The 24940-nt window shown below is 49.1% G+C and overlaps 2 protein-coding genes across 3 annotated transcripts in view; both read right to left on the bottom strand.

The window, feature by feature from the left end:
- Positions 1-345: 345 nt before the first annotated feature.
- On the bottom strand, positions 346-8913 carry SLC12A3 (solute carrier family 12 member 3; the record flags this gene model as incomplete). Of its 2 annotated transcripts, none has more annotated exons than XM_082289769.1 (26): positions 346-487; positions 781-848; positions 959-1094; positions 1185-1271; positions 1567-1678; positions 1851-1952; positions 2114-2200; positions 2384-2466; positions 2622-2728; positions 2910-3050; positions 3596-3707; positions 4134-4233; positions 4311-4466; positions 4561-4662; positions 4757-4880; positions 5119-5226; positions 5553-5707; positions 6069-6153; positions 6416-6546; positions 6800-6911; positions 7099-7209; positions 7397-7536; positions 7665-7760; positions 7892-7967; positions 8198-8356; positions 8608-8913. In XM_082289769.1, the coding sequence occupies 26 exons, from the start codon at positions 8911-8913 to the stop codon at positions 346-348; spliced, it is 3138 nt and encodes a 1045-aa protein (XP_082145895.1). The 2 variants fall into 2 exon arrangements, with proteins under 2 accessions (XP_082145895.1, XP_082145896.1); XM_082289770.1 differs by having other exon boundaries at positions 2132-2200.
- A 6193-nt stretch (positions 8914-15106) lies between these two features.
- NUP93 (nucleoporin 93) overlaps positions 15107-24940 on the bottom strand; it is a gene marked incomplete at both ends in the record, with an annotated part of 72478 nt that continues 62644 nt past the window's right edge. Inside the window, 6 exons of the mRNA XM_082290018.1 lie at positions 15107-15217; positions 19820-19948; positions 20663-20746; positions 21120-21237; positions 23161-23279; positions 23899-24015. Of these exons, the coding sequence (XP_082146144.1) occupies positions 15107-15217; positions 19820-19948; positions 20663-20746; positions 21120-21237; positions 23161-23279; positions 23899-24015 (678 nt within the window). The remainder of the gene's footprint in view (positions 15218-19819; positions 19949-20662; positions 20747-21119; positions 21238-23160; positions 23280-23898; positions 24016-24940) is intronic.

Genomic DNA, 24940 nt, shown 5'->3' with positions numbered 1-24940 from the left:
CCACCCTGGGCCAGTGGCTTGGGTAGGGCCAGCATTCAGTCCCTGCACACCACTTGGGCTCTCCTGGGGGTGCAGGACCCCACAACTCACCTGCCTGGCTCTGGCTAACCCCAGGCCAGAGCAGTGTCTGCACTGCAGAGCCAGCATTGCTGTTCATCAATATGCAACCTACAGAGCCTGAGGTGGGCCAAACAAGTGTTCGTAAGAGGGTGGCAGCTGTGCCTGGTGGGCATTTCCAGAGGGCTAGTAACCACCATGCTCCCCCAGACTCCTAGAGGAGCGTGCTCCAAGATCAAAACTGGCCTGAAAAATTCACATCCCAAGTCATCAGGGATCCAGGAGGTTTTATTGGCAGTAAAACGTTAACACATTCTCTTGGTTTCCTCGTGTGAGGATGACAGGGGGTCTCAGGTCCTGCGAGAGGGTCTCGAGCCAGGCCATGTAGAGGGAGCTGGGGCAGCGGCCCTTCCTGCCGATGGGCGGAGTGCTGCAGCACAGCGAGGGGCGTGAGGCAGGGCTGGCACAGAGCACTGCCACAGCCCCTTTCTCAGTCCAGTGCAGGCTATTTCAGTAAAAAGGAGCAACACCACATCCTCCCCCAAACAGGACGCAGGCTGGAGCCCTTGGTGTCTTCCAAGGGCTTTTCTCTGTAGTGTGGCACCGTCCCACCACAGCATTAGGGTGTCTGTGCAGGATCTCCCTGCCCAGGGAGGGGTGAACATCCAGAGGGACCATTCCCATGGGGCAACAAATGGGTGTGAGGGCATTGCTGGCACCTACATGGCTATGAGTGCTGCATCCCGTGAGTAATCCAGCAAAATCTCATTCAGCCTCACTTGTCGGAGTGACTGCAGAGCAAAGAGCATTGAGAAACACAAATTCATGGTTTCCAGAAAGATTGAATTTTGTCTAAAAAGCTGGAGACCCTTTGCAGGAGCTCCCCCAGCACTGGTGCTACCTTGGCTCTGTTTTTATCGACCTCCTCATCAGAAATCTTCCAGGGACAGCCCTGCCTCATCTCATTCACTGTGGCCTCATCTTTGAAGCCATCGTTCAGCCTGAAGGGAGCGATGAGTTCATCGAACCTCTTGATGCTGCAACACAAGCAGACAGTACCGAGGAAGAGGGTCTGGGCAGGTTTGGGGGTGCTGGGGGGGCATGGGGAAGGGGAGGGGGCTGGTTACTGCTCTGGCCGGGGTTTCTGGTTGATGTCAGGGAGGATGTGGACCTCATGGAAGCCGAGGCGGAACTTGCTCAGCAGAGAGACAATCCTGATTGAGGGAAAAGGACACATTTTCCCCGAATTAGCAGGAAACAGTAGCTCTGACAGGGACCTGCCACAGCAGAAAACCCTGCTGCTGGCCTCAGTTTGCACTTCGGGTTTTCCCACTCTGAAGCCACATTGATTTACAGAGAAATGAGAAAAAGCAGCCAGGTCAGAGCTCACAGATCCCATTATGGCAAAGCTGGGAGGGCTCAGCAGGATGGGAAGCAGCTTCTGTCACTACCCATGGGACAGTAGTGGTAGCCAAGAGGCTAAGAGATGCAGTGGCCACCAGCACTTACGCCTTCCTCTCCTCATCCATCCTGTTGATCTGTCCGCCAACGAATACCCGGATTTTGCACTTTCCCCACCGCTTCTTGCGCCCCAGGAGGTAGGGGATGAGCAGCGTGAGACCTGTCCCCAAAACACCCAATGGGAGATGCAGCAGTGACCCCCAGGCTCACCAGTGCTTGATGCCAAAGGCCAGGGATGCCCTGGCCCCATTCAGCAGGGACTGAGCCCTCCTGGGCACCACAATGGAGGTGCTGGGCTCGCATTATCTGGACAGATGGAAGGTGAAGGTTACCTCCGTCATCAAAGAGCCAGTAAATGTCAATGGTCTTCTTGCCCTGCTCGCTCTGGAAGATGGTGCTCGCTTGCTGCTCACTGGCCAAGGTGGTGGGGTCCACTGCCGGGGCAAGAGGGTCCTGGTGTCAGCAAGGGGCACCACTGGCCACAGATTAAAGGTATCACTTCCTCCTGGTCCCAGCCCTGCTCCCCATCACTGCTTGAAACCCCCACCTCCCCTGCAAAATAATCCTCAGAGCTGGGGATGCTCTGGGCAGCCACAAGCCAGGACCAACCTACCTGTGCCTGGGGCTGCTCTGCTGCCAGTGCCATTCTTGGGGTGTTCTGCTGCCTCAAACATGGGGTTAACTGAGGAGGGAGGAGAAGAGCAATGGAAATCGCAGCAGTTCCTCACTGTCCCCATCCCCTTTGATCCTAGCACAGGAGTGATTTCCTGGCAGGACTGTGACCTTCGTCTGGGGACATGGTGCTGGCTGGCACATCCCACAGCTCCATGCCTCTGAGCATCCCTGGCCACCCAAAACCACTTACCATGTGCCTGCAGCACTCGGGAAACATTCAGCCCTTCCTTCATCCGCATTAAGCACACACCATACTTGAAATCAAAAGCGTCGCTGGAAGAAGGGAGAAGAAGGCAGTTAATGGGGGGGGGGGGGTGGCACTATCAGCCCAGCTGGACCCTGCACACGTGGCTGCAGCCATCAGCAACCGTGGGGCCACCACCAGGTGCCAGTATCCCCGAGAGGTGGAGGAGCCAGGGTGGCCGTACTGCAGGATGCCCACGTAGTCCTCCAGGCTCTGTGGAGACGCCGTCCGCCAGTTCCTCTTGTAGCCCAGCACTAAGATGTTAGGTCTCATCTTCCCGAGGCCAGCAGCCTATGGATAGATGTCCCCATGAGACCCCTCTGCAGGGACAGACGGACACAGGTGGTGTCAGCCAATCCATGGGGGAGCAACACAAAGAGGGCTGTCTGGAGGTTGTGGAGGGGGTCAGAGCCCCTCCAAGCTGTGACAAAGAGGAGGGACTCTGCTGGTTGAAGGCCAGTGATGACTGTACCTGGATGAGCATTTGGACACCACTTCTCAAATCCTCAGCCACCACATCCATGTAGAAAGCCTTGATCTTCCTCTTCATTAGCCACTTAGTGTGGCCATCTGCCATCAGCCGGGACTCCGGCATCTTCTGCTTCCGCGGTCCCTGCAGGAATCAGGGGCAGGAGCTCAGGCAACCCCTTCCAGCTGGTGGTCTTGCCACCAAGGACTTCTAGCTCCTCTCTTCCCAAATCATTGGCAAGAGGTGGATGTAACCACTGCACATATGGGAGGTTGCAATCACAGCAAGAAAATCAGTGAATCCAGGGAGCTGACAGCCGGTGCGTACAATCCCAACAGTCCTGTGTGTGCAGATTAGCTGGTTCTTACTGCACCCAATTGCTCTGGAGACTTCAGGGCTGCAGGACCCCCCTGTCCTCTCAGCAACTATTTCATCCTTCCAAATCTTTTGCAATTAATTGGCAAAGGGAAGCCATAAGCCCACAGGAACATCCTGATGCTTCACCAATATTGCTTAACAACACAGAGAGGCTTCCAGTTGACACATTTCATCATCCAGCAGCACACAAGTGGGCTTTTCAGTTTCCACCCTGTGAGCCCACCAGGATACAGCTGGATTTCCCAGCCCATCACCCACAGGTGGCCAGAACTCCCAGGACAAGGAACCCACCAGCTTCTACAGTGACTCACAATCAGCACATTGCCGCAGAGCATCAGGCTGAGGTTCTTGGTGAAGGTCCCCACAAAATCCACCAGTGCCGGGCGGAAGTTGGGTGGGCCAGTCAGCACCAGGCACTGTGGTCTGCAGGCAGGGGAAAAAGGGAGTGAGGGATGGTACTTTGGAGGCATGGAGCCTCTCTGGAATGAGCTGTGTCTCTTCTCCCATGCTTGGCCACCAGCAACTACAGGGAGCATCTTTAGAATGAGAAAATGTTATGTGGCCCGAGGGTCCAGTCTTACTCTTTGGTCTTTTTATATCAAATGAGATCAATGTGTCTGTGTCTGCCTGGTACAGGGAGGGCAGGGTTTGTCCTGCTTCCTACCTTTGCCGACATGGCACAGACATAGGATTTTGGAAACAGACACATTTTGCTGTAGCTCCTGGTTACTGAGGGTGGTGGTGAGGATGTAGCCATGGGCACAAAACCTTCCTGGGTTTACCGGAAGCAGGAACTGGCTCTTCTTCCCACTCCCCTCCATGCCCTGCACTGCAATGAGCTGCCCTTGCCTGTAGTTCTTGATGTGCTCATCCACTTCACTCAGCCCCACTGAGTAATTGAGGGCCATATTGTAGGAGCTGGCTTGCATGGAGGAGCCCCAGTTGACATCTGCATGGGGAAGATGGATTAGCAACAGGGCCAGACACCTTCTGGGGCACAGCTGGTGCCACGTTACCACCACACACCTGGCTTTTTGTAGAGGACATATCCCAGGAGGAAGATGACGATGCCGAAGGCAATGAGCGCTGCCCACCAGGTCAGCAGGAACATGATCACCACTGAGACAGTGGCTCCAAAGAGCGCGGCCCACTTGCTGTAATACCGAAAGGAGGGTCGCCAGCCTGCACGCAAACACACAGAGCGGCCGCTGCCGGGATGGGGAGCCGGACGGGGAGCTGGCCGCCGCAGGGCACAGCGTGGCATGGCACAGCCCACCTGGGGAGTTGGTGATGGAGGCGTGGAAGCAGCTGAAGTTGATGAGGGCGTAAGAGCAGAGGAAGAAGTTGGAGATGATGGGGGCGATGGCGTTGAGCTCAGCTGTGGGAAGAGGAGAGTGAGCTGTCAGTGGCAGAGACTGAGCCACCCTGCTGGTGGCAAGCTGCAGGAGGGTGCTGGGGCAGCAAGCGCCTACCGATGAGGATAAAGCCAATGGCAATGATGTAAGTGAGCATGTAGCCACGGATGGGCTCGCTGTTCCTCCCATAGCCCTTCCCGAAGAAGCCAATGAGAGGGTAGAGCTGGTCCTTGCAGAGACACTGCAAGGAGAGACGCAGTGGGGGCAGCAGGCTGTGACAGGGACGTGGGACGGCAGTGGCATGGTGGCTCTTGCATCCATTAAGAGCAAGGGCCGAACTGGACACATGCCCTGTGTTGACAGCAGCATCCTCCTTGCCCCAGGGCTGCTCACGGATGCAGAGCCCTGTACCAAGGAGCATCACCCACTGCTGAGCTCAGGGAGAGGAGCTGGGGTGTGCAGACACACCACCCCCTCACCTGGAAGACTTTGGGGGCTGAGACAAGGCAGGCCAATGCCGAGGAGAGGGTAGCGCCGAAGATCCCTGCTGTAATGAGGGGGCCAAATCCAGACACCATGCTCATGCTCTGCATGAAAAACAGGGGATCAGGAACCCCAGCATCCCTGGTGCACCAAGCTCCACCCCAACCCTAAGAGATTTCCAACCCCAGGCCCCATCCTGCTGCATTTCCTTTAACATTATCCAGGCAGCAAAGTCCAGCCACATCCAAAAGCCCAAAGAAGACACACTCCCTGGTGCCTCCCTGCTAAAACATGGCTGTTTTAAGAGCATGGGTGCCCCCCAGGATGCCAGGGGTGTGCCAGGCATGCAGCTGCCCTGGGAAACCCATCCACTGCAGCACAAACCTGGCCAGGAGCAGGAACCGGGGTTGGTGATGGTGTTGAGCAGTACCTGGTAGTAGTTGCTGAGCCCATATCGGCAGCTCTGCTGCTGGGCACAGGAGGTGAAGTTCCAGCCGAAGCTGCAGGCCAGTCCCTCACAGCCCGGTGAGCCCACGGCCACGCTGTCATTCAGGCTGCCTGAGGCGTCTCGGACCACACAGGCACCTGGGGGCCCACACAGGGCTAGAGCAGGGCTGGCATCTCTCCATGCTTTCACAAAGCCCAGCCCCACATTCCATTCATTGCCTGTAACAACTCCCAAGTCCCTGCCATGGGGCTGCCCCACTGTACGATGGCTTTGAGCAATGCCATGAGCTCCACTACCCATCCGGGCTGACTTTGCCCCATGTGGAGGCAGGAACAATGTCTGGCACCTGTGGCGTTCACACCGGGATATCCGTGCCAGTGTCCACAGCTTGCTCCTGGCTCTCACCCACCTGCATCCTCCCAGGCCACACATTTTGGGCGAGAGGCAGCCCACCCACCCAGCCCACTCACCCACTGCACCTGAGGACATGCTGCTTACCGATGGTAGCAGAAAGAACCAGGTAGGACACAGTGGTCCAGAAGATGGCCATCAACGTGCCCTTGGGGATGGCCACAGCAGGATCCTGCCCAAGGGAGTTGCAGAGATATATATGTAAGACAATTCTCCAGCAGCACTGCTAACATGGCAGCTTATTTGTGGCTGCTGTACAAGAATTTTAATTCACTGTATTACAAAGCCACAGAGCATCTCCTGGGTAAGCCTCCCCCAAAGTTCCCAGAAGAAATAAAATAGAGTCAAATGGTTGGATCAAAATGAAAGCCCCAGGGAAAATAGGGCTTGAGCCCTGAGAAACACTGGCTCAGGCACCAACAGTCACAACCCACCTTCAGGTCACCCGAAATGTTGGCCCCAGCCAGGATGCCAGTTGCTGATGGGAAGAAAATGGAAAACAAGCCAAAGAACGAGCCCTCAGGTCCACGCCAGTTGGGCACAAAGTTCTGAGCAAAGATATCAGCTGGGGAGGAAGCAGAGGAGAAGAATTTGGGGCCTCCTGTCTGCTTTTTTTCCTGGCTAAAGCACCTCAGAATTGGCTGGAGGCATAGTGCTGATGGTAGGGACCCCATGGGAAGGGACACTGTGCTTTTAATGACATCTCTCAGCAACGACCACTTTCCCATAGCAACATCTCCCCCAGCTACAGCAAAGAGCCAGGCTCCAGAGATGCACTTGGACCTGCTGAGTGCAACCCCAGCCTGTGGTGGACCCACCTCGGTAGCTGAAGAAGCCCTTCGCTTGCTTCTCGGTGGTGGCTGGGATCACCGTCCCCACCAGGTAGTTAATGAAGGACACCAAGATGACCAGGAAGAACAGTATCTGTGCCTGCCAGACCGGAAAGAGCCAGCTGAGGGCTTGGGGGTTTGGGCACACAGCGTGAAGAATACATTAGGAGAAACCCATGCCCATTTTGGGGGAGCTACAGGCATCCTCTGCTCCTCAGATGCCTGGTGGGCAGCAGGGACAGCTCTTAGCAGCCCAGAGGAATAATGTGAGCAGGAGCAAGGGTTACCTTGGCCTCCCACTCCATGCCAGCCAGGGAGATGCCCAGCAGCACTGTCACAGTGATGACCCCAATGATTCGGATGTCATTGGTGGGGTCCACGATGAGGGAATTGTGCTCCTGGGGAAGGGGAATGATTCACAACGTGGCAACAACTCTCTTCCTTACCAAACCACTGTTTTTAACATGAGTTTTAGCAGACACTGTTTGATTATCAGTGGTAATCAAGACAGATTTTGCAAGGAGAAGGTGGGGATGGAGGGGTAGGGGGGGTTGGGACCCAGAGGACACAGAGCCACTTTCTTACCTGCAGCAGGTCCCGGACAGTTTCGGCAAAGCCCACTGTGTGCATGGCCACAGCCACCGCGTTTGCAAAGGCAAAGATCAGCCCGATGGAGCCGCCCAGCTCCGGCCCGAGACTCCGTGAGATGAGGAAGTAGGTCCCACCTGAGGCAGGGAACACCCCCACATTTTTGGGGTCCCCACACACCTCACAGCCCATGCCAGGAGTTCACATCCAAGGGGCAGCCCCAGGATAAAGAGACGCCTGGAGTGGCCAGGAGGGAACGCACTACCTGATTTCACTTTGCCATTGGTGGATATGGCAGAGATGGACAAGCCGGTTATGGTGGTCACTGTCACGGACATGAGGATGATGAGCCATGTCAGGGCTGTGGGGAACGGACATTGCTTCACTCCTGCATCTCCCAGCCTTCCCTAGGAGTCCCACCACCCCCCAGGGTGTTTGGGCAATGATGGGCCCAGTGCCACTGTCCAGCCCACGGTGAACCGCAGCACCCACCGATTCCTGCCTGGGCGGTGATCCAGGGCAAGCGCAAGTAGAGGATAACTCCCCAGATGTTCAGCATGCAGCGAATCTGGGGGGACAGAGGGGAACTGGCCATCAGGGCATTGACAGCTGGGGATGGCCAAAGCATGCCAGCTCTGCTGCTCCTCGGAGAAAACCACCACACCAAGGAGGGCAGGGAATTGCTCAGAGCACAAGTGCTTGGAAAAAATATAGATATTGGGAAAAATGCAACAAGACTAAAATGCTTAGGGGGTGGGAGGGCAGGAGGATGCTCCGTGTGGGATGGGTCACACTCACCATGACGCCCTTCACCCATCCAAAGCGGACAGGTTCTGGCATGGAGGCTCTGCCAGGCTCCCCTTCTGCCTCCTCCAGCCCAGCCTCTGGCCCGGCCTCTGGCAGGCCATTGCTCTGCTGCAGGTCAGACACTGGCGTGCGGAAGCGGCCTGGGTCAGGCTGTGGGATGAGGGGAAGGCAGGTGAGGGTGGACTGCAGGCAGCCATCCCTGGAGGCAATGCTCTGGTTGAGCACACAGCTGGGAACAGCTGGGTTCTCCGACTTCTCCCAGGGCCTTCTTGGGGATGTGCAGTCGGCACAGCACCAGTCATGGCACCAAGAGGCAGGAAACACAGTGACACATCACAGACACATCGCAGGGATCAGCAGCACGGCCAGGGGATGCTATGGATACAGCCAAGCCCCGTTACCTTGAGGATGGAGTGCAGGTCAGCCAGTGAGGGCCTGCCCTTCCTGAGATCGCCTACCCCCTTGCTGTTGGCATAGTGCTCGTAGGCAGGCACCACGTCCACCGTGTTGTAGCCGAAGGTCCTGGTGCAGAGGGTGCTGCTGGACAGGTGGGTGGGCTGGGCGCTGTCGCAGCCGGACCCTTCGGTGGGTGCGTAGGGACCCCGGTCCCCCTCCTCCATGCAGGGCAGAGGAGGCAGGAGAGTACTGATGGTGAAGCGGCCACTGCAGTGGGCTGGGGGCAGATCTGGGATGGGCAGCTCGGCCATTGCCCCTGCTCAAGTGCCTGCCAGGTGGGGGACGGGGTGGAGAGGGGCTTGCCGGCTTTATACCCTGCAAAACTGGAGCGAGGCGACTGGCACACACCCACTGCTGATGCTAATAGAGGAAAGGAATCAGCTTGAACCACCCCGAGCTGGTCAGGGGGAAAAAAATAGCTGGAAGGGATACCAAAACCGCAGTAATGGGCATCACTGCCTCCCAGCGCTCGATGGGGGCAGCGATAACAGATTTGAGATTAAGTCCCAAGGACAGATCAGCAGAGAAATGCAGCGTTGAGTTTGCCTCCGGCCCCAACCCAGGAACATTCAGTTCCCACAGGGATTTATTATGGAAAAAGGGAGTAAGACTCCCACGCACCCTCGCCCTTCCCTGGGATACTGCCCCAGACCCGTCAGATCTCGTAAATCATCTTGGCTGGTCTCCAAGATGCCGCCTGTGGCATTGAGCTGGGCCGGATGCAGGGAGGGGAATGGCCACTTTATCTCACAGTGAAACCATGGGGAAAGGGGGAGTGTGACATCAAGGAATGTGAGGGATACCCCTGCTGGGACTCAGATTCCAGGGGGCTGGAGAAGCCAGGGTACACAGAGCAGTGGCAGTCTGTCTGTGCTTGTCCAGGGCTGGGAGCTGGCAGCTTTCAGTACCAGGCAGCAGAGATGCCCATGGTCCCACAGCCCCCTTCCCCTCCTGACCCAGGGACAGGGCACCACTGAGCACCCAGGGTTCAGAATTCCCCCCAGCCCCATCCCTGAGTTAATAAGCCACTTGAACCCCTGCTCACATCACAGAAAACAGGAGCTGAGGCCGTGTGGCCGTACACCCCACAGCCACAGAACCGAGGACAGGGGGAGGGATGGGTGCCTGTTACACCCTTGCAGCCCCTGTCACATGTGTCCCGAAAGCAGTTACAGATAAGATCAGCAAAGACAGCAAACAAGGCCGGCAATAAAATCCGAGGGCAGCCCATTGGAATTTCAGCTCGTGTAGCTTTGCAAGTTAATGGAAAATTGGGCCTGCCTGCCCTGCTGCCTCTGGCTGTCTTTGCATTCACACACAAATTCTGACCTGATTTTTGAGGACTTGCTCCAGCCCCCTTGTTTGTGTGAGGGCAGACGGCCGTGATCACCCAAGCCCCGCGCACCCGCTTACCCGGGAAGCTGAGGACAGGCAGCCTGGTCTGCATCCGTGCTCAGCCCTCGCAGCACTGCAGAGCACCTCGGAGCCTGGAGAGCGAGGACAAGGGCGAGGTGGGGACGAGGAAAGTGTCTCACCCTAGCCCCTCATGCAACACCCCCCACAAACTGGACACCAGCTTCCTCTCACAACAGATGCGCCAGCAGACTCACACCCAGCAGAAATGGTTTTATTTTAGAACCTCGTTGTTTCGTCAAAAACACTGATTTGTCCAAACCAGCGCAAATCAGCCTCGTAAGTGGGGGGTCTGTTAAACACAGCACGGTCAGAGATGCTCCAGAAGAGACAGGAGGGCTCCAGAGGCGGGCGAAGAGCGAAGCGAGTGGTATGATGCAACCCTGGTGTAGTGAAATAGCCGGATTGTAGGAAGCGCTTGTCGTCGGCCTGATTCACAACACCAGCTGCAGCAACAATACCGGGGCCGAGCGGCGCTGGGAGCTGCGGGCAGGGAGGGGAACTCTGCAGCACCTCCCTCCAGCCTCTCCACTCACAGGGAAGAGGTGCCAAGTAGTTTCTGCAGGGCTTTCCCTCACTTCCAGCCGATTCCCCAGTTTGTTCTGGCTATTAAATGCATCAAATGAACCCACAATCGAGTTAAGCAGAGAATGGTGCAGTGCTTTACACAGCTTCTTTTAAAGACTGCCAAAGTGTTATATTCCAACGGGCTTTAACGAGGCTTTAATTGATCTGCTTCCAGCCCTGTGGAAGAGGGAACCTACCGCCCTGAGTGACACAGGACACATGAACGATGCAGGGGCTCAGCGCTGCAAACCCACCAGCAGAGCAGACTCAATTTCTCAGCACGGCAGCAAAGGAAGCCTGGGAAGAAAAAAAGAGATGGTTATTCAGCCAGCTGCCAGTAGCCTTTCCCAGTGGGAACATAGAGGTCATCTCCCATCTCTTCCAGACACCATTTCCATCCTTCCAGCTTCAGACCCAGAGAGAAAGAGGACAAAAATGCTGGTAACAGGGACATGAACGGTGGCAGTATTTGAGTGCTGTCCCACCCCAGGGACACAGAACTGGAATTAACAATATCCCCTTCCTTCTTCCAGGCCGTAAGGAAAACATTTTGCTTCTTTGAGAGGCTGGGGTGACAAGGGTTGGGAGAGTAACAAAACCAAAAGAGGTTCATTAAATTCACTTTTTCTGAACACAATTTCTTCAGCTCCTGTGAGGAACAACGTCCAAGCACTGTCTTAGACAAATGCAGTAGTAGTAGGAATGGAGGTGAACAGAGAAGCCACCTCATTTAGCAGGTCTACTCCAGCCAGAGGATCTGGAAAACACAACAAAAAATCAGATTGAGATGCAGAATCTGCATTCAGTGGGGAAATCCAAGGAAAGGCAGAGGAGTAGGAATGTAACCCACAGGCTGTAGGCAGTACCTGGACTGTGACCAGCATACTTTGGGATAACGGTGAAAATACTTACGAGGATTCATTTTCTTGTGGGGACTAGAAAAACCTCACAGAGATGGCTGAGAAGACAGGACCCACTGACACCAGCTCTCTGACAGTGTTTAGGAGGCCCTCGAGGCACATTTCAGCAATGCCAGTTCCCACAGGAACTGACTGTCTTCCCTCAGCTCAGTGTAGTTTTTACCAGGTTAACCCTGGGCAGAGCTTTAACTACCTTTTTCCCGACTGGACAGGTAACATAGAGCAGAAGTTTACAGTGAATATTTCCAGATTTCTCTGCAACTCCCCTGTAAACCCAGACCATATCACTCAGCCCTTGCTCCTTGGAGGGGGTGCAGCCTGTAAAGCTTTAGGAGCTGCTGCACTGGTAATGCAGCACGTGTGGATGTTTCAGAACCAAAGAGCCACACAAACTGTGGGACATAGGCCTGGAGACTGCCTGCCTCTGCTGCATCCACGCCAGAACAGGATGGCACGCGCTCTCACAGCAAGCACCTTTTCACTTTCTCCTCCAACCTCCAGCAGCAACACAAGCTTCAGCTGTATTTGACTCAAACCAATGAGCCACCCTTCAGATGCATCTCACCTACCTGGAGGATCTTTAATGCCAGGGATTAGTCTCACAGTAGGAAAAAGGAGATGAACTATCCTAAATTTAATCTGTGCTTGCTTCATGTATAAAGAGCAGAACTCCACTGACTTAGAGAAGATTTGTCAGTTTTTACTCAGAATGAATTCAGCTCAGATGAACATCCCCAGCTCTGCTGCACCCTATGCACACTCCCTGTTGTAAAGGAAGTGCTTGGTGACACCACCTTTGAACAGGCGATACCAAACACAAGGCATGACACCCCAAAAAACCCTTCCAGCACATAAGCTATTTAGAAAAGGCTAAGCTTGTAAATTAGCAAAGTCAAAGCATGATGGTACAAAACCTGAGGAAGCAGAAGCTGGTTGTTCTCTCCAGCAGAATAAGCATAGGGTGGGGGGAAAACAGGGACATCTGGAAAACCATGGGGGTGCCTTATTCAGCAAAGCACCAGTATGTGCGTCAGCATCCACCTCAAAGCAGCAGCAAAGCCCTTAAAGTCATGCAGAGGAGTCAGGTTTGCCAGAGCCAGGCACAGGCACTGAGCTGGAACCTGCCACTCTGGGGAATGTGGGAAGATGGATGGGATGTAACATTCACCACCTGCACAGACCTAAGAAGAAATCACAGGGCAATCAAAAAGTAATGAATTAATTCCAAGTATCTGTGGCACTTTCTGTTATACCCACAATCTCTTATCTTGACTGAAATGGGGCTGGTCTTACCTTTCCAGGGTTAGTCTTGGGACTTGGACTCCCTGGCATTTATTTCCCATCTGTCCATCACAGAAGGATCATCTTAGATTTTGAAAGCATGAAATAATTCAGTTTCTGATTAGCTTAAAAAGGGACCAAAGGCTGGAGTCAAAACCACCGGGTACAAAGGAAGCAAACTATATACAGACATCAACCTTCCCTTTTACCAACACCCATGAAGGCTGAGAAGCATCAGAAAGCACCTGCTACAGCATCCCTGAAGGGCAGATGGAGAAAGGGCAATGTACTGCTTATAGAAGGTCCCCAGGTTCAACACTGGACATCAGAACATGCCAGTAAGGCAGCACAATAGCTCTCCTGAGCAGGGGATGGGCAAGAGACAGGAGAACAAGGTCCTGAAATGGCAGCAGTGAGACCTGAGCCCCAAAAATCTGTCCCTGCATGAATGGCAGATGAGGGAGAGGGAATTAATTACAGCAGGGAAGGTGGCCCTCACCCTTCCCAAACAGACTCCAGCAAACCTTGTCCCTCTCTTGCTCAGGTCAGTGGTTGCCTGAGGACAGGTGCAGACTTGCCAGACTCTGTGTATGGGACGTAGTTTGATGGTGGGAGTAACTCAGGGACAGGGGCTGAGCACCAGCAAGGAAAATACAGGAGCAGGGTCACCCTGCAGGACTGCATGTGGGGCAGCCCTGGCCCCACCGTGACTGTCCACAAGCAACAGGGAAGGTGCCTGTTCTCTACGGAATGGGATCAATCGTTACCTGAGACATGCCAAGAAGCATTTCCACACAAATATGCCAGAAACGTTAACAGCCAATACAGCTTTCCACTCACCGGCTGACAAGTTTGTTAAGCAATTCTACCCCACTCCCAGCCCCAAGTAACTCCTTGGTAACTCACCAACTCCCCTTTACTTGCAGGGTGCTGTCCAGGAGTCTCAGCCTTCGGTTGGGACAATCCTGGCCATGCTACAGGAGCACTCCGTGCCGCACACAGTCCCTAGCTCTATCCACTGGGAACCCAGCAGATGGTTTGCTAATGCTGAGAGACATGGACTGGGGTGGCTGGCAAGCCCTTTGGTTCCTGTCCAAAAGGTGGACAAAACTTATGCTACATTTCTGGTGAAAAAAGTAATTAGGAAATTGTCATCAAGTCAGTCAGATATTCTTCCATCCCACTAAACTTAGACATTGCAAAATGGAGATGAATTCTCTCCCATGATAGCTATTAACATACAAAGGCTGAAGTCAGCCCCTACATTTTGCTGCCTGGTCTGCATTCCAAACTCCACATGTTCTCATATCCCAGTAACATAAGAGGGTGAGACAGCAGCAGAGGAGCAACAAGAGTAATCACCAACATTCCTACCATTTTGTTTCAAAGATAGGAAGTTATATTAAAAGAAAAGCTTATACTATAACATGCTGCTTGAGCTTTCACTATTATTTAATTTTAGCTCAAAACATTTAAAGGTAACCATTTTAAAAGCCCCTGGCTTTTGTAGGACTCAGGTTTCCCACTAAACCAACAGTAATATCCACCCATGCCCAACACACCCACACCTGGGCCTCTCTGGCTCAGCTTCCTCACTTCTGGTGAACTTGACAGGGGCCCACTTGGAATCCAACTGACTAAAAACTCACATGTTGCTCACAAAAAACTCTCCTACCAAAACACACCTGTTTCTAACCCAGCTGCTCCTGCAAAAGCTTCAGCAGAGCTCAAGGGCTGTGAACAGCTGGTTCAGCATGGAGGGGTCTGTGCAGCACACAGAGCTCACCGGCACCGCAGCAGCACATGTGCCACACGAGACAACAGGATGGACTGATGGCAGTGTGTCACAGGTGGGTGGGGCATCAGACACATTTTCAACACTTAACATGCATTCAAAACCCCCTAAAGTTTCCCAGCTTTATGCTCATTAAGCAGTAGATCAAACTCTTCTTCTCCATTTCCTCTTCTGCTATAAAATTCCTTATTTGGGTCTCTACTGCAGAGCTATGACTTCTTTCTCTGCATAGCCTATTAACTAATTAAGAATAAATTTCTAAATGTAAACCAATTGAAAATAAAATTAATAAAAACATAAAAACACAAGAATCAGTGAAAATGAAAATGTCAAAAACAAATATCAAAACCAAAGAAATTTATTTCTGTCAACAAAAATACAGAATACAAAATGACACTGGTCCCATGGGCCCTCTGAACGTACTAAAGACAGGCACAGGCTGCTGCAACCCCAGCCAAAGCTGCTCTGCTAATTCATAAGGATCTCCATTTGCACCAGTCTTGCGTTTGTGTCTCCCGATGTTCTGTATGGGATCATCCCAGCAAACATTATCAGTGCACGAGCTTGAGACTGAAGTTGCTAAAAAACAGAAAAGCAAAGTACAGTTACCTTAGTATCAAAAAAAAAAATACAATGGAAGTTAGACGTGAGTTAAACACTTGCCTCTTCAAACAAGCACATGTAATCTTTATTTCTCAGAGCTGCACTCTGGAAAATGAGTCTCTGCATTTAGAAGAAAATCCAATTATTCCCTTTTCCAAGCATTAAAAGCATGTGAAGTTACTCTTCTGCTTAAAATAATCCCATTTATTTGAAAATAACTAAGAAAAAACATTTTCAGCAATGTGGGGCATCGCTGTACTGCAACAATCTTGTAATTTCTGCATGAAATGGGCTTTCCCAGGGCAACAGGATTCTTTCCCACCTTGCAAAATATAAAGTTGATCTTGTTGATAGGTAGCACTAATGTTCTCAAAGCAGCAGCAGTAGAAGCAAATCAGAGTTGTACACACACCTGGGGATCTCCAGCACTACCTAAAACATACCAATCTCCTCAAAGGCTCCCCAGGCCAATAACACAATGAAAGCAGAGGCACCAAGCCCACTCAGACCTCACCCAAAGCAACCAAACCCCTTCTTGCACACCAGATGACTACAGAACAGATGAAGGAATCCAGGAATAATTTGTTTCATTTGTTAAAACTGTTATTAAAGTAAAAGGAAAATCATTCTGATAACTGGTAGGAGTCAGGAGAATACAGAAAACCCAAATCTTTGTAGAAAACCGTTCAGACTGCTTTAATTGCTAACAGATGTTTCTACTTAAATATTAAGCATCTCAAAATTACTGTACTAGAAGATCCCACTGTTTAAATCTTGCTTTCACCTACTGTCTGCAGGGAAAGCCAAAGGTTTTTAGGTTGCCGTTGGCACATGGATGGTAAAACTGACAGCAGGAACGTACAAACTGAGAAGTGAAAAGCTCATTCCATGGTTGGAAACTGTTATAAACACCATCCCTGATCCCTCTTCGGCCAATTCCACCCCTTTTCCAGGGTGATATTAAATCAGTCTGTTATTCAACAGCCACAGAGCAGTTTTGGAGGCTGATAATGGAAAAGCTGGGAGAGTTTTCCCAAGACTGACCTAATTGCTAACATCTCCCAGGAGAGTTTCCCTCTCAAGCCCTCAGCTACCACCAATGCACTGGCAACTTGACACTCATTCTGTCCCACTCACAGTCTCCCATTCTGCTCCCAAATGCGTTACACAGTGAGACCATGTAATTTTGTCTAGGCTGCTGCTTTGCAGTGGAGATCAAAACAGCTGGTGGATGAAAAAAAAAGCATGTCAAAGTGTCTGACTCTTTGGAGTTAAAGTATTAAGAGTCAAAACCTCTCAGCATGACTAAGAAGGGCTGAGGAGCAGTGTGAGTTACTGTTCTCTTTCTTTACCTTTACAGCAGCAATGATACCAGAGCTGGCCTATTTTTAAAAATCAAAACAATACTTTGGGAAGAACAAACAGAGGTTTGCAGAGGTTAAGAGCGGCCTGGAGGTCTAGATGTTCTATTGGCTGTAATTACTTAATGAATGTTCGAGTTACTTGTGATTTTAAATAAGACCATAGATAATAAAAAAAAATAATTCCATTCCATTCATGACCTAATTTTGCCAAGATAACGCCCTTGGGCTGCTCCAGAGAGTTCACCACCCCTGACTGGGGCAAGGAGCATATGACATAGCTGTCATGCACTCACAGCATCTGGGTCAGGGCTGTCACCACAGCCATGGTTTCCAGCACTGCAGGCTGGGCTCCCTGCAATCTCTGCCTGAAATCTGACAAAATGGATCAGGCCAAGTGGGACAAGACTTTACTCGCTCATTCCCAAAACGAATTAATTATATACATAAAGGAAAAAATACTCAAAACACAGCTTGGGTGACTTAATTCTGAAATAAACATAATGCAGAAATGCCAGCTCTGACCCCAAACCTGATCTTTTCTAAATAAAGCCCAGTCCATCTCTGAAGTGAGACAGGAGATGTTTAGCACAGAGCATTACTGGGTTCAGGGGGGGCTCCAGCAGTACTATTCCTCTCCATCCTGTCCTTGCTGCCAGGTCCGTGCTGTTCCTTCCAAAGTCCCACCCATGGCAGCAGGATCCCGCTCAGGGTGGTTGCAGAGCAGTACTTGGCACCAGAGGGCAAATTCAAGAGCTCTGCGTTCCTCTCTGGGGGACACCGTTCCCTGCTATGTGGAATAAGCCTCAAAGTTACAAACAACAACTATCTTTTCTTCTCATGATCAGAGGGATCTGAATCTGCCTGTTCTGATGGATCTAAAGAAAAGCCACGGATTTCAAAGACCTATTCAAAGAAAGGGAAATTTTCACTTGCATTGTCTACTGGATTTCCCCATAAATTTGCTCCCCCAGAGAATACGGAAAAGCTGCCCTTCTCCCAGGGAAGTTCAGAAGACAAATTCTTGTCACACACAGCCTGCTGAAGCTCATGTCTGCCATCTCTGTCCAGGTGAATGAGATTTTGCTAAAGAAACACTTCTCTCCTCTCACCTGTAATGCCTTCATTTCTTCCCACCATGAAAATTGCCTAAGTTTCCTCCCAGCTGAAACAATCTAGATTCCCTGCTCCTGCAGTCTTGGAAGAAATTCCTCGGAGTAAGAAAAAAGAGGAACACATGCTAAAGCCATTCTTACCCTACCTTCCATGCTCATGTCTGGTAATTGCACATGCAATCTTTAGGCAGATGGGAGTTACAGGACGGTAGAATTTTTCTCTTGCTAATCCTACATTAGCAGATTTATGCTCCCTTGTGACACTCCAGTCACATAGCTGATTTCTCATCCCCTCCCTGACAGCAGATGCAGCGGACACTTGTCTCCTCTGATGGCTAAGCACAGCTTGTACTGCACATGGCAGCCAGAGATCCATGACTCAGAAACCCTGTGCTCCCAACATCACTGACACCCTGCTGCCATGAGATCCCATCACAAGGCCAGAAGCTTGATTAATAAAACTTGAAGCCTGAGGAAAATAAAACTTTCAAGGGTTTTTAGCAAGGTACATCATCAGTTCATCTCCACAACTGTGACAGCACCAGAGTGCAGAGCACATTTATGAAGCGGAGTTGACACTGAGCACGCTGTGGATATAATATAATATCATGGTGGCTTCCTTCCACATAAACCTCTGCCAGCAAAGCTGCTAATCCCATCCCCAATCAGCCCATGGTATTCATCCTGAGCCGACACCTGACAGCACTCCACCCCTATGGAGATGGTAAATCCTTCTACATGAGGCATAAGACTAAAATCCCAAAACCAAAATAAACAGCTCACTTGGAAAGCAAGGAGCTAAGGCACTGCTTGCTCAGTGCCAAACTTGTGAAGACACACAGCAGGTAACAGATTGTGTTAGGGACTTCTTCACACATGCAGAGTTTAAGGTGGGAGAAGTCCAAGCAGCATGTATCCTTCTCCAGTGCTGCTGATCTAGAGTACAAGCACCACTCTAAGGCAGGATCCTGTAGCTCTCAACAGGCTGTGCCCCGAAGACAAAAGCTGTACCATCACCTGAGCCTTTTATTTTTCTATGTAATTTAAAAATGCTACTAAGACTTTTACCAATATTACAATTTACAGATCAAAGGCACTTCTGCAGCTGACTAAAGCCTGGAATAGAGCTGGCTATGGCCCAAGTTGGTTTTCACTCTCAAAAGGAGTTGATATTTGTTTTCTGATCTGTTAAGACAGGATGAATGGTTTGGCCTTGGTTTCCAAGTGCCTGCAGCAGCTTTAGCTTAAGAGTTACAAGACCAGACCTGACTGGAGTTAAGCTGTGAACCCTTCTGCTCAACTCCCCATGTTGGCAGGTGGGTGCTCACAAATCTGGCTGTGCCATTGAAATGCCACCTATTCTGCAGCTTGCTGAAGGTGGAGGCTCCCATCAGTGGCTTAGGGAAAAGCCTCTGCACCAGCTCGAGCAGTGAAATCAGACCCACTGTTGTCAGGCGCTTCAACAGCAGCCAGACCAAGCACTGCTGCAAGCTGCCCACTCCTCTGCAGAGGCAGCAGAACAATGCTGGCATTCACCAAGGGGATGTGCTTGAACATCTTGGTGTTTCACCCAAGAACACAAGCCGAGGGGAAGAGTCAAGGAAGGCCTTCCCACCAGAAATGGGCACTTATTCATATGAAAGGAGTAGCTATCAGGTGCTTGAAAAGCAACTACTCAGTTGTCAAGGCAGCAGCATCAACCATCCTAGAGACACTGCACTGTCCCCATTTGCTTTACTATCGAAGATTCCACTAAGAAACAAAGTGAACACTTGTTTTCTCTTGCTAGGAGGTGAATATAGGTGCAGTATCTCCATTAGCTCAACATCATTTAAAGCAATATCATAGACTCAGAATGGCTTAGGCTGAAAGGGACCCTAAAGATCATCCAGCTCCAACCTTTCTTTACACAAAGCTGAAGGCATCAGAGACTAGCCTTGAGACTAAGTAACTGGACAAGCTCAGTAGTCCAAGACTCTAAGTAACTGAGCAAGCCAAAACCAAGACCATTAGAGATTCACAGTTACTTGAGGCCCAGTCTCTTGAAACCAGCAGAATAGGATATAGGAAGACTTGTCAGACAGTGAGGATTATATTCTTACCGAATCTCTGTCTTCCATTACCCGCTGGGGTCTGGCAGGAGTGGTTGGGCTTGTGCCTTTCATCCTCTTATATTTGGTGAATAAAATATTCATGGTTGCAAGCAGGACCTCAGATAAATTGTGTTTGATCTACACAAAAGAGGAGAAAGAAAAAGACACAATGCAGCAAAAGGAGGTTGGCAGAACCATTAGCCTTACTATACAGGTTCCTGTAACAGTCATATGTGTAATGGTTACCCCTGCTATGACTGCTGCATCCAGCAGAAACACTACCCAGAGCTTTGAGACAGACATGCCCAATGGCTGCACCTTCATGTTTGGTAGCAGCACGTCAGATAAAACACAAAGCACCCAAGTACACACAACCACTGCCTAAAAAAGAAGTGTCACCCTCCAGTTAAAACAGTTCAAGAGCAGTAACAGCTTTCCACTATGCTTCATTTGATAATACACAAATCCATTAATTCCTGTAATTTAGAGGGAAGGAAACAAACACCCTACAAATACTTAGTTAGCATTAAGAGCATGGAAGAACTAAGTCACCAGCAAGTTAAAAGTTTTCAACATTCTGAATTCTTTAATCAAACTCAGTAAGTTCAGGGAGGCTCAGATCTGCAGATGCCCTCTTCAAAATGGAGACAGGATTTCTGGGTAGGGAATTCTAGCGCTCAAAAGAGCAGCATTAAGGAGAAAAAGTTGCAAGCAAAGAGTCTACTTGCATGAAATCAAAATAATCTCACCCTTTTTCTCTGCTAAAGAATAAAAATGATGAGATGACAAGGTTTTAAGATCCTTTTAACAAAGCAAAAGGCTTTAGGAAGCTAAAGCCAAGACATGACTTACTTCATCACTGAAATTCCGGAAGGCAGCAACTCTCTCCTTGACGCAATCTTGGCTAAGAGGTACAAGCTTCAGGCGTTCAATAATCTTCAAAAAGTAAAGCAGGAATCAGGACAGATAATCAGTGTTCTATGTACCATATACTAATAAAGTGTGGTTTTGAAGTATTAATGAAATGGTTCTGTTTCCATTCAAGAGAAATAATTTCATTGTCATTTACTGGTTTATCTCCTCACTTTGTTGAGCAACAGGAATATTTTGTTCAATGTCTACAAAATAGCTCCAGGAAGATCATCCTGTTTATCGCACAACAGGGAAGAAACACCTTTCTAAATTCCTATAACATTGCAGTCCCTTCTAACTCATTAAATACAATTTTTAAAGTGATGTTATTTAAGACATTCTGGGCTTTCAAGGGCATTAGGAAAGCTACACTTCAAACAGAAATCTTGAAACTTACATCAAAGGCCCTGTCAACGTGACCAGCGTGATATTCATCAAAAAATGTGATTAAGTCTAGCAGAAGGTAGAATGTGGAGTCAATGGATTTCTTTGCACTTATCCCCTGTGCTTTGTACCTGAAAGAAATTGTGTTACAATTTTATTGTGCGAAATGGCAACCATTTATAACTGTGCCCTTCCAATACTTGGAAGTGGAGACATCAAACTCAAGGACAGAGGGCATTTAACAAAGGACAGCTTTCACTTTCCTTAACCAGGAGGCAGAATTTTCACAGGTTGTGGCTTTTTAAAAACACTATTAATCACTTCCAGTTTTGCATCAAATCCAGCATTTGCTTCCTTTAAAACATTGACATTTCCCACATTCATGGGGAAACAGTGCCAGGCAGCAGAGACCTGCAAGCAAGCTCTGTACCAGCATGTTTAACACGCTGTTTTACAGCAGACAATCCTCCAGCACAACTGCCTGCTTCAGGCAAGAAGTTAGGACTTAAAGATGGATTAAGAGCCCTGCATGCTCTCGGGAGCTACACTGGCTACGGGATGAACTGGAAGGCTGCCTGCTCTCACTCCTAACTGCATGAGGGCACAAAGAAGCTCCTTCCTCAAGGTTTAACAGCAGGAGTGGTGCTGCAGATGAAGAAACCAAATAGCCTCTTGGCCTTCTTGTTGGGTGTCTCCCCTGCATCACAAGAACACAAAGGAGAAATGCTACACCCCCACAGCACTCATCAGGACAGTACACAAAGAAAAGCCCTGTCTTACATTTAACTGGCAAGAAGATGTGCTAGTCAGAGCTGCTCTGGCTTTGCAATCGCTGAGGTTTGCAGCTGTGAAGTGGCATTATTCCGCAGTAGTACTTAGTGCCTTCAGACAGACCAAACCATGTAGCAAACCCAAAAAGCCCATTACAGCCTTTGCTGAAGCTTTAACTCAAGCCATAGATTTAATTCTCTTTAATGTCTGCCACCAAATCAGTCTCTCACTAAGTCAATACAGCACCAATTTTCACTTGATCCCAGCCTGGCTAAATGAAGTAAAGGCTGACTAGAAGCAGTGACTGGCAAATGCCACTTGTCAAAAGAAGAAAGGCAAAGGCCTCTGATGGAAATCAATACATTTCTGTATTTGTCTTCCCAATTTCAAAGTGCCAGCAAGTGGGCTTGGTTTATTTTTATTCTCTCTGCAGCTCAATGGTTGATAAAGACTAGTAAGGCATTTCTCACGGGTATCCACATTTTGCTCTAGCAAAATACAGGAATTGGCCCTGGCAGTCACTGTGACAAGATGCACCAAAAGGTGACAATTTTAAAAAATCATGGACATATTTTGCAAATACAGCCTTTCAGAATCAGGTTATTCCTAACTTCTAGCTGCTAATGAATCTTGAGCACTGATGTCTCTCAAGCACATACCCTAATTAGTATACAGACATGGCAGGGGACATTCTTTTTAGTTGCTTCCTTTCTTTTCTGGACACCACACAGTACTTGGCTAATATAACAGGCTGTGGAAATGACGTCCACTGCTTGCATTAGCCATACACAGTTAATCTTAAATACTTCCTTTTTAGCTTTCATTAAAGCAGCACTTTTCAGACAGCTACTGAACTATTGTTACAACTCAGAATTACTGGGTTTGTAGCTCTCTCTTAATACTATTTTGAACAAGCGAATTGCACGCAACGACTCTGCGACTGTTACAATATTTTGCTCTAAAAATAATATAAAACATACAATTCATGGTATTTATTGCTCCTTAACAGACTATCTCCAGCTGGCAATCCTGATTCACCTACAGATAAAACTTCTTGCCAAATTTACCTGACCTGCCCCTGAAGATTTTTGTTTTCAGTACTGCAAGCCATCATGAGCAGGACAGGGTAAATTCTGACCTCTTCTTTGTCTTTCTAATTATACTGCTGTGGATGCCTCAGTCCAGCCTGCAGAAACAATGTCAGGAACTAATATCCACAGCACTGTTCAGTCCCAGGTCAGGTCGAGGTGAATCACCCAGTCCTGCCCTTACCTGAGTCTTACCTCTCAGCAATGGAATGGGCCATGTTCTTCAACCGCTCCTTGTTTGACTGGGGAGTGCTGATCTGGGGAACGACTGGACTAAGGAGCTTGTTCATCAGCTCTAAAACTTTGTCAGGGTTCTGTTGGCATTAAAGGTACACAAATAAAAGGAGCACAATGGAACTTGGTGTTTAATCTCACTGAAAAAGCAGAAAAGTCTCATGCAGTGGTGCTCAGTGCAAGCCCAGAGCCACTTCCCTCCATGAAGAGTCAAGATCATATTAGCAACATTACGCTGCTGGGTCATGAGAAAAAGCATTTCCCCCTAGTTTTTCTCTAAAACAGTGGTTATGGTTGTATCCACTTTTATTTCAAAAGGAAACAAGAGTACTCAGTATAATGCCCAACTATTTTAGACTTCAGTTCGACATCTATGAAATTGGAAGAGTACATTCCAGGTAAATAATTTCACTAGACAGAATTAAATCATGCGGAGCACTCTCTTCAAAAGAGCACCTTGATCAAGAGCAACAATGTCCTAAATCAGAATCCCTGGAGCGCAATCCATCTGGATTTGCTAACTAAAACACCTCTTCATGCAGCCTATGGCTCTGTTCTTCCAGCAGCAGAACTAAGCTCCTTGAATAATGGCAACTCAATCTCCAAGATGAAATTTAACCTCCTAATCACAAGGGAGAATGTTTAGAAGGAAAAAAGGTGAACCAAGTACATACTTAAGGCAGCACACTAGACATATACCTTTGCAAGGTCATAGAGTTTTGCAGCTTCTTCAAACAATCCTTTATTTTCTGCTGCAGAAGCCACTTTGTTAATAATGGATTTTGTGTCACTTGTAAACTTGTCTATCACTCCAGGCTAAAGAGGTGAGACAAAAATGAAAAGAGAAAAGAGGAATCAGAAGGCTCAAACACTCCAGAATATTCTGTCAAGGCAATGAATATTTCACATGTTGGCTTATGATTAGAATGGCCTGTACATTTTCATGGGAATGTGCAAAAGTGAGACATTAAAAACAGAACGAGCTCTTGCAAGAGGGACTCTCTCCTAAATGGAGCCAACACTGAGATATCCTTGGTTTCCAATTCATTCCAAATGACCCAGATAAAATAACTCAAGAGTTTGATCTGTTAATTGCTGATGACACATTACAGAGAAGAAAACACAAAAGACTTCAGCATATTGCATTCCAGGGGCTCCAGGGATGCAGTTTGTTTATATTGGCATGACAGGTTGTGAGTGAAATCTCACACAGATAAATGAAAGGGCAACAAGAATTTTAAAACAAATAATAAACATGTAGAATAAAAGAGGTGAAAGACTCAAGAATATCTGGAAATTACTGTAGTTGAGGATACAAAAATAAGACTATATCATCTAGAAGAAATTATTTTAAACTTCAAATTGCTGGTTTCTCACCAAAAAAAGTACAAAACAACAAAATATTTGTAAAGATTATCAAGTTACCTTGCTCTTTTGTATGCAATCTCACTGGTTTTGAAATGACAAAATAAAGACATCTAAAAGAAATTCCTGCGAGAAATAACATCCCCCCCTATTTTTGACAGCAGCAAGACCCCCAATCTTAAAATTAAGATGTAAATGATTCTGCAGTCTGATTTACAGAGAAATCTTCCAAAGTTGTCACAGCAAACAGAAAAACTTCATTGATTATCTAAAATTTTCATCATTTGCATGCACTCTCCTCTTTCCAGGTAAAACCTTAAGGTTTCCTTTATCTTCTGACTGCATAATCTTACATTTTACTTTTAGGTAACTGCTT

This window comes from Coloeus monedula (genome assembly GCF_965178545.1).
Source record: "Coloeus monedula genome assembly, chromosome: 13".
NCBI classification, from domain to species: domain Eukaryota; kingdom Metazoa; phylum Chordata; class Aves; order Passeriformes; family Corvidae; genus Coloeus; species Coloeus monedula.
The sequence above is the reverse complement of the archived record's forward strand: the minus strand, read 5'-3'. Positions and strand labels throughout refer to the sequence as shown.